This window comes from Rhincodon typus, chromosome 9, assembly GCF_021869965.1.
Source record: "Rhincodon typus isolate 14 chromosome 9, sRhiTyp1.1, whole genome shotgun sequence".
In the NCBI taxonomy this organism is placed as follows: domain Eukaryota; kingdom Metazoa; phylum Chordata; class Chondrichthyes; order Orectolobiformes; family Rhincodontidae; genus Rhincodon; species Rhincodon typus.
This window is the reverse complement of record NC_063340.1, coordinates 84,644,565-84,654,649: the sequence shown is the minus strand read 5'-3', so window position 1 is coordinate 84,654,649 and position 10,085 is coordinate 84,644,565. Positions and strand designations below refer to the sequence as shown.

Genomic DNA, 10,085 nt, shown 5'->3' with positions numbered 1-10,085 from the left:
ATGCAAACACATACACAAACATGTATACAACACAAACACATATGCAAGCACATCTATATACAAACATGTATGCAACACTTAAACACATATGCAAACACATACAAACATCTATATAACACATACAAATACATATGTAAACACATACACAAACACATATACAAACACATGCAAACACATATGTAAACATAAACACGTATGCAAACACATATGCAAGCTTGCATACAAACATGAATAACCACACATGTGGAGAATCACTTTGTCAAGTAGTCAGTACAACAAACAGGGTGTCAGAGACACACAGGCAGCATTACCTCAGCAATCTTCAGCACTGCACTGCCATTTATTTCAAATGACGATGAGTATGTGATACACAGCAGCACCTTTCAAAGAAGCAGAGAATGAATAAAAATACCATAGATATAAACTCAAACCAGTCCACAATCTCCACAGATCCGCTTGTTTCCCAGACATACTACTGCACTTAGTTGATGTTTACCTCTAACGATGCCAAATGGGGAAAGGGTTAGAGTTGAGATGGTGAGGTTGAGAGTTGCTGTGGTTACCCTGTACCTTGACCACCATGCATCATGTCCTGCCTTCCCTCTCTTCATCTCATAACAGCTTGGAGAGGGTTTCTGGGCAAATTTCCTGGGTATTTGGCTCATGCTCTCTATTTAGACACAGTGGGGCTTTGTCACAGATGATAACTGATACATATCCCATCCTGGGCCTTTCAAAGGCCATGGAAGAAAAGACTTGCATTTAAATCACCTATAATATCCCAAAGCATGGTGTAGCACTGCTGTAATGTAGCAAACACAGCAACCAATCGGCACCCAGCAAGATCAGAGAAATAGCAACGTCACAATGAGCAGATGCTCTGCTTTAGACAGTTTGGTTGAATGATAAATATTGTGTGGGGCACCATGAAGAACTCATGTAGCATTTTCTCAGTCTACAGTGGGTCCTGGGTCCACAAGAGACAAGTGTCCTACCCCAGGAGCTACCTAAAGGGAACCAATGATATTGAAGGTGTTGCCACTTGCACTTTCCCTGGGTGAGGATTAGACTGGCACATGGGAGGGGATGCCTCTGAATGGGCCTCCCATTCCGGCTGACAACAGCCCTCTTCCTGGGATTCCTTGTGAGGTTCTGGAGCATCAGAGTTTTGCAATCAGGAATTCTGGTCAAAACCAACATGGTTTCCCTGGAATTCCAAGGCCCATTCTCTCAACCATAATATGCTGAGCCTGGGGTACCCCATCGTAATCAGGAGCCTCTCCTAAGGGACAAGCACCCCGCATAAGTTTGCATTTTATCAATGAGTGAGCACCTTCATGACTTCCACTTGCAGGTCCTCGTTCAGAAAGGGTGTAATCTTCATGGAGTCCAGCATCTGGTTCAGCAACTGTCTGTCTTCCAGCTCTTTCTCTGCTGACACCAGCCTCTCATCTGCCAGCAGTTTCTAAAGGAACAAAGCAGAAGGTTACTTCTACATCATTGATTCTACTTCCATCTTCATCACATCCCCTCCCTCTTTGCTGCTGACTTCCTCTGCCATGCCTTTGCTTCCTCTTTGAATACCCCAATGCTCTCCTTACTGGCCTCTGAAGCTCCCCTTGCTGCCCCTTGTCCTAACTCACACTAAATTCCATTTCACAGGCACCCCCCCACCTACCGCCAGAGTTTACTGACTCACTTTAACTATTGGTCTTGCCAAGCGGCCCCATGATTGAAAAATCTTTATTCTTGCTTTCATATCTTACCAATTTTTATAGATGCACCATAGAAAGCATTCTATCCGGGTGCATCATGGCTTGGTACGGGGGCAACTGCACTTCCCAGAACTGTAAGAAACTACAGAGAGTTGTAAACACAACCCAGTCCATCACACAAGCCAACCTCCTATCCACTGACTCCAGCTATACTTGTCACTGCCTTGGAAGGGCAGCCAACATCATCAACCTGTTTATAAACACTCTTCCAACCTATACCATCAGGCAGAAGATACAAAAGCTTAAACACATGTACTAACAGATTCAAGAACAGTTTCTTCCCCCTGTTATTAGACTTGTGAATGGACCTCTCAAATTTTAAATTTATTTTGACCTTGGTGTTTGTGCACCTTCTCTGCAGCCATGGCACTGCATTCCTCGCTCTGTTCTATTACTCTTATGCACTTTGTATGGTATGACTTGCCTGTACTACACACAAAACAAAACTTTTCACTGTACCTAGGTATGTGACAATAAATCAGATCAAATCAAAATCCCTCCACGGCCTCTCTCCCCATCTCTGTAACCTCCCACAGCCCCCCGGGTTGTCTGCACTCCTCCTATGTATCACTCCATCCATGATTGCAGCATAAATGGTCATGTCTTCAGCTCCCTGGGCTGTAAGCTCTCCACCTCGCTACCACCACCATCTCCTTTAAGGGGGAGGTGGTGGTGTTGCGATAATGTCACCCGACCAGTAATCAATGGTCCAGAGGTACTGAGCTCAAAACCCATTGTAACAGTTGGCGGAATTTGAATTTAGTTAATAAATCAGGAACACAAAGATAGTTTTATTACTCAAACTCTCATTGACCTTTAAAAACCCATCTGGTTCACTGAGGTCCTTTGGGGAAGGAAATCTGCCATCTGTCTGGCCTATGTGTGACTTCCAGACCCACAGCAAGGCGGTTGCTTCTTAACTGCAGTTAGTTACAATTTATATTAATGGCTTGGAGAAGGAAAAGGTCAGAAATCACATGGCAGAAGGTTAGAGTCCAACAGGTTTATTTGAAAACACACAAACTTTAGGAGAGTAGTCCTCAGTTCTGAGGAAGGGTCACCGGACCCAAAACGTTAACTTTGTTTTCTCCTTCACAGATGCTGCCAGACCTGCTGAGCTTTTCCAGCAATTTTGTTTTTGTTTAGGAGAGTAGCCCCTTCATCAGGTGAAAGCTTGTGTGTTTTCAAATCAACCTGTTGGACTATAAGCTAGTGTTGTGTGATTTCTGACCTTGTCCACCCCAGTCCAACTCCAGCACCTCTACATCATGGATAAGGAAAGTTAATGTACTATAACCAGGTTTGTGGATGACACAAAAATAAGTGGAAAGACTACAGCTGATATATTGTGAATGGTTTTTGGGTCCCATACCTAAAGAGAGATATTGGTATTTTATGCTGTCCAGAGAAGGTTGACTAGGCTGATTCCTGGTATGGAGGGTCTGTCTTATGACAAGAGGTCCTTGGGTATGGACTCTTTAGAATTTAGAAGAAAGAGAAGGGACCTTATGGAAACATACAAGATTCTCTGGGAACTCTGGGAGAATCTAGAACTGGATAGCGTTATCTCAGAATAAGGGGTTGCGTAGTAAAGACACAGAGGAGGAGGAATTACTTCTCACAGAGGATTGTGAACCTGTGAAATTCATTACCACAGAGGCTGTCAAGGCTAGCACATTAAGTATATTCAAGGCTGAGATAGACAGATTTTTAATCCGTAAGGAAGTCAAAGGTTATGGGGAAAAGGCAGAAAAGTGGTGTTGAGGATTATCAGACCAGCCATGATCTCATTGAATAGTCGAGCAGACTCGATGGGCTGAATGGCCTACTTCTGCTCCTATGTCTTATGGCCTTATGTCCTTTGAAATGGCCGAGCAAGTCACTCAGTTAAGACCTACCTCTTTGACTAAACCTTTAACGCATCTATCCCAATATCACCTTATAGTGCACAGTGTCGAATTCACTTTGATGATCAGTCTTTGAAGTGGCCTGGGTATGTTTTGCTATGCCCAAAGGGCTATATAAATGCAGTCTTTGTTGCTGAGTTGAAGCCACATGCAGAGTCAATGATGCATGGTGTGATCAGGAAGAGGCCAACTCACACGATGGAGAACTCTGCCCCTAACAATAACAACATCAGGAGAATACAAGGCTATGGACCAAGTTCTGAAAAATGGGATTAGAATAATTTGGTGGTTATTTTTGATTGGAACAGACTCAATGGGCCGAAGGGCCTTTTACTGTGCTGTAGACTTCAAACAACAAGCAAGGTGCTCTTGTGATAGTGTCCCTACCACTGGGTCAGAAGGCCCTGGCACAAGCCCCACTTGCTCCTGATGTAGGTCATGACATGTCTGAACAGGATGGTTAGAAAAATATCTCAAATTACAAGCAATCTCACTCCTCAATCTTTAACATGATATGGGACTCCTTCAAGGCAGGTATAGTTTGAACTTGGACCTTCTGTCTCAGAGGTCACAACACAACATCACTGTACCACACAACCCTACCAATTGAATTTAAAGTCCATGGTGGGACTTGAACCAGTGCCCCTCTGGATTATGAGTGACATTACCAGCACACTACCATCTACCCCTTAAAGGTGGCTAAACCTACAGGTGGGATGTTGCTGCAGGGTAAGCCCAAGGTGAATCAAGGATTGAACCCTGCGCTGTTGGTGTTATTCTGAACCATCCAGCCAATTTTATTCCCTCTTGTTTCACTCTCTTCTTCAAACAGGGCAGATGGGGAAGTGTTTCAGGAAGGAATGGTGGCTCAGTGGTTAGCACTGCTGCCTCACAGCACCAGGGGCCCAGGTTCGATTCCAGCCTTGGGCAACTGTCTGTGTGGAGTTTGCGCATTCTCCCCGTGTCTGTGTGGGTTTCCTCCGTGTGCTCCGGTTTCTTTCCACAGTCCAAAGATGTGCAGGTTAGGGTGGATTGGCCATGCTAAATTGCACATAGTGTTCAGGGATTTGTAGGTTAGGTAGACTATGTGGGATGGGTCTGGGTGGGATGCTCTGAGGGTCAGTGTGGACTTGTTGGGCTGAAGGGCCTGTTTCCACACTGTAGGGATTCTACAGTTTTTGGTTCTATGGAATTCACAAGAGATCTAAGCAACTCAAATGATGAGGGGGGAAGGAAAAATGAGGAAGATGTTGCATATTTTAGCAACAATGACTTACATAGCACCTTTAATGTAATGAAACATCCAACACCCTTCATGGGAGTATTATATGTTAAAGCATGGCATCCAGCCACACAATAGGAGATACAGTTGGATGACCAATAGCTGGATGAAACCAGTAGGTTTTAAGGAATGTTTTAAACTAAGAAAGTGAGGTAGAATGGCAGAGAGGTGTAGGGAGGGAATTCCAGAGCTTGGGGCCCAGGGAAGCGATGGTTCACCCACCAATGATGATTATAGTTGGAGAAGCAAAAAAGGGCCAGAATAATGGAGCACAGATATCACGGAGGGTGACAGGTGGAGACGATTGCAGAGATAGGGAGGGGAGAGGTCATGAAGGGTTTTCGAAACGAGGATGAGACTTTTAAATCAAGATGTTGCTTGACATGGAGCCAGTATAAGCCGGCGAGCACAGCAGGAGACAAAAGAACGGGACTTGCTGTGAGCTAAGAACAAAGCATAGGAACAGGCCCTGCGGCCCTCCAAGCCTGTACTGACACATTTTGCCCTTCTTTAATAAATCTATCTTCACTTACAGGATCCGTATCCCTCTATTCCTTTCCTGTTCATGTATTAGTCCTGGTCCTTCATGAATGCTGTTATTGTGCCTGCTTCCACCACCTCCTCTGGCAATGTGTTCCAGGCACTCACCACCCTCTGTGTGAAACACTTGCCTCACACATCCCTTTTAAACTTTCCCCTCTAGCTTTGAAGCTAGTCCCCTAGTAACTGACCCCTCCACCCTGGGAAAAGGCCTCATACTTTCCGTTCTATCTATGCCATTCACAACCTTATACACTTCTATCAGGTCGCCCCTTAATGTCCTACATTCCAGTGAAAACAAACCCAGTCTATCCAACCTTTCTTCATAGCTAAAATCCTCCATATCAGGCAACATCCTGATAAACCTTTTCTGTACCCTCTCCAAAGCATCCACATCCTTCTGGTAGCGTGGTGACAAGAACTGCATACAGTATTCCAAGTGTGGCCTAACTAAAGCTCTATAAAGCTGCAGCATAACTTGCCTATCCTTATACTCAATGCCCCTTCCAATGAAGGCAACCATGCCATTAGCGTTTTTTACAAACTTATCGACTTGCACTGCCACCTACAGTGACCCACACACCCAGATCCATCTGCATACCAATACTCCTAAGGATTCTGCCATTCACTGTATAATTTCCACCCGTAGTTGACCTTCCAAAATGCATCAACTCACATTTGTCCAGATTAAACTCAATCTTACATTTTTCTGCCTATGCTTCCAACTGATCTATATCCTGCTGTATCCTCTGACAATCCTCCTCACTATCCACAACTCCACCAATCTTTGTATCGTCCGCAAACTTACTAATTAGACCAGCTACATTTTCCTCCAAATCATTTATGTAGATCACGAACAGCAGAGGTCCCAGCACTGATCCCTGTGGAACACCACTAGTCACAACCCTCCATTCCGAAAAGCATACTTCCACCGCTACCCTTTGTCGCCCATGACTAAGCTAGTTCTGTATCCATCTTGCCAGCTCATCCCTGTTACCATGTGACTTCACCTTTTGTACCAGTCTATCATGAGGGACCTTGTCAAACGCTTTACTGAAGTCCATGTAAACAATATCAACTGCTTTTCCCTCATCAATCATCTTCATCAGCTCCTCAAAAAACTCAATCAAGTTAGTGAGGCATGACCCACCCCTGCATAAAACCGTGCTATCAAGAATAAGTCCATTTGCTTCTAAATGCATGTAGATCTTGTCCCTGAGAATATTTTCCAACAATTTCACTCCCACCAATGTGAGGCTCGCAGGCCTGTAATTTCCTGGATTATCCCTGTTACCTTTCTTAAACAATGGGACAACATTGGTTATTCTCCAGTCCTCTGGGACATCATGTGTGGCCAAAAAGGATACAAAGATGTCTATCAATGCTCCAGCAATTTGTTCTCTTGCCTCCGTCAATATTCTGGGATAGATCCCATCAGGACCCCAGGACTTATCTACCTTAATACTTCTTAAGATGCACAATACCAAGACACAAACAGATGAATTGTTTTGGGAAATTGACAAAGCCACACACGTTGTGTTTACAGTCAATGGAGGATGTGTGGGGATCTGATTCGGTTTGTTATCAGCATCGGATATTACACTTATAACCAAAAGGGGAAAATAAATTAGAAATACAGACTGCTTGAAAGATCAAAGCAATTTGCAGTTAGGTTGAATCACAATCATGCCTCTTATTGGTGAAGGAATGGTCTGCCTCTAAGACTTGCCTCTAAGAAGTGCACAGAGAATTTATTGGAGAGATTTATTCCCTGAATTTTCCCTGCATTGAGTTTCTAGTATTGTTCCAATGAACCTAAGGACAGAGGGGTCAGAGTGTAAGCAAGGCGGAGAATTGAAATGGCAGACAACTGGGAGTTGAGGAGCGGTTTACAGACTGAATGGAAGCAGACGGCAAAGTGCTCATCTGCTGTGCATACGATCTGCCCAGTGTGGTCTAGATCATATTGCAAGCAGCAACTGAGATGTACCAGGGTGAAAGAAAATCACGCAAAGCACTACTTCACCTGGAAAGGGGTCTCAGACAGTGAGAAGGGAGAAGGTGAAGGGGTAGATGTCACACCTTCTATCTTTGCTTGTAGTGAGGGCAGTAGACGTTAAGGGTGACTGAGGAGTGAGTCAGGGTATCGCAGAAGGAGCAGTCCCTCTGGAATGCTGAACAGGGGAGGGGAGGGGAAGGGGAGAGGAGGGGGAGGGGAAGATACACTTGGTGGTGGCATCCCGCTGGAAGTGAAGGAAATGGTCCATCCGAGGCAGAGGCTGGCGAGGACGGGGGGAAATGGGTTGGTTGTGGTTTCGGGCCCTAAGAAGAGAATCCTCAATGAAGGAAAAAGGAACAAGTGTTAGAAGAACGGTCCCGACTCGAAACATCAACTTTCCTGCTCCTCTGATGCTGCCTGGCCTGCTGTGTTCCTCCAGCTCCACATCTTGTTACCTCTGACTCCAACATTGGCAGTTCTTACTATCTCTCGCGAGTGTTGGCACATCACTTTGCACAACTGGAAAAGATGTGACAGTGATGGAGAAATTGGGAGAATAGAATGGAATCAGTACGGGACACAGGTTGTGAGGAAGAGTAATCCCAAGTAGCAGTGGGAGTCAGTGAGAAATGGAATCATGAAATTTCTAATACAAAGGAAGACTCCACTGTTTCATGTTTGGATCAGTTGTCTGTGAATTCTTACACTAATTGCTAGGTCTCTTTGTGTTTCAAAAGTTTTGATATTTTTCACATCTTTGTCAATCACAAATCCACTTCCTCAGACATGTTTCTACCCAACACACAATTTAATATTTTCTGGATTGCAAGAACCAGAAAAACACTGGTATACTGCTCCTTCACCAATATGAGGCACGATTGCAGTTCACCCTGCAAATTGCTTTGATCTTTCAAGCAGTCTGTATTTCCAATTTTTCTTCCCTTTTTGGTTATAAGTGTAATATCCAACACCGATAACAAACCGAACTAGCCCCCCACACATCCTCCATTAACTGTAAACACAATGCATGTGGCATTGTGAATTTCCCAAAACCGATTAAATCACTGCATTTATCCCACTGTTATAACGAAGAGAGTTTCTCGATAACCCGACTGACCTCACACATTAGAGGAGTTGTAAGACCAAAGAGACTGAGGCAGTTACATGGACCTCCAACCATCAGTAAGTAGGGTCTTAATGACTGGCAAGCAGTGGGCAATTTTCTGTGAGAAAAAGTAACTCGCCCACTATCTGAGGGGCTGTTTTGAAGAGGAAGCCTTGATCAGGAGATGGTGCAATGAAATCCTGCGTTACTATTCAAAGACCAAAGGAAACGTTCTCTCAGCTCAGGACCAGCAACAATCAGTCTGAGAGTGTCTTGTGATGTGTGTGTGTGAGGTGATGGAGGCAGCGCACAGCAGACATTACTTGCAATCAACTTGCTCTGTACATCCAGTGGCCAGTTGTGTAGTGCTGTACCCCTTGCTACAGCCTCTGTGCTCTGTAAAACTGGCCCAATGCTGCCTCAACCTTGTGTAACTGAGTAAAACGCTACCTGAAATAATTGGCATGAGGTGAGGTAAATATAAAGAACTTGCATTTACATAGCACCTACCATGACATCAGAATGTCTCAAATCTTTTCACAATGAGTCTGCGGAATGTGTTGTTGGAAGTGCAGCACAGAATTTGTGCACAGCAAGCTCCCACAACCAGCAATGAGATAAATTAACAGGTCATTTGTGTTTCGATGTTGGTTGAGGGAGAAGTATCAGCCAGGACACCAGACAGAATGCTTCCTCTGGTCTTTGAATAGTACCACAGTATCTTTTACACAAACCTGGGAGAGACACAGGGGCCTCAGTTTAACGTCTCATCTGAAAGACAGCACCCTGCTCAGTGCAATACACCCTCAGTGTCAGCTTGCTTCAGATCTCAAACCTCTAGAGCGGGATTTGAACCCATGACCTGGCGACTTGGTGATGAGGGCGTTACCCATCAAAACAGCACTAACTCCTTAAACAAATCAATCTATTGTTTAATGGTCTTTAATATAGCATAGCAGGAGCTGTAACTAACTATAATCACCTCCGTGCTGTTACCCAGGAGTACAATAACCCCGGTTGTAATTGGTTCACAGTGAAAGGAGAATAGAAACTCTGTCATGAGATTAACAGTTTTCATCAGAGTCTGCAGATTATTACAGAGAAATGTGAGGGAAATGATAGAAACAGAAACTGACATCCCTCCGGTTAAAAAGGGAGTGAGGAGCACAGTCTGAGGAACAGAAGATCTAACTTTATTGGAGATTGCACTGAGGACACCTTCCAAATTGAGGTTTTCAGACTGTGAGCCTGATTGTAAAAATCAGCAAAACCAGAGCAGGAGAGAGAGGATTCAATCAGCTGATCACTGGCTATCAAACCAGGAAGGGAATATCGTTATGCAGAGCCTGGACATGGAGACAGGGAGTCTGCCATTCTTGCTGCTGTTACCGATCCTCATTCCTGGGACAGTACAAGGGGAGGTGATCCAGGATTTCAGTCAATGCGCCTGGTTCTTTCAGGGAAAGGTGCCACCACA

At 44.5% G+C, this 10,085-nt stretch overlaps 1 protein-coding gene across 2 annotated transcripts in view; it reads right to left on the bottom strand.

Moving 5' to 3' along the window:
• arfgef3 (ARFGEF family member 3) overlaps window positions 1-10,085 on the bottom strand; it is a 152,118-nt gene that overhangs the window by 99,159 nt on the left and 42,874 nt on the right. For both annotated transcript variants that reach the window (XM_048601100.1, XM_048601101.1), the window contains exons 4-5: window positions 1,334-1,465; window positions 312-380 (exon numbers count right to left, since the gene is read on the bottom strand). In XM_048601100.1, the coding sequence (XP_048457057.1) occupies window positions 312-380; window positions 1,334-1,465 (201 nt within the window). The remainder of the gene's footprint in view (window positions 1-311; window positions 381-1,333; window positions 1,466-10,085) is intronic.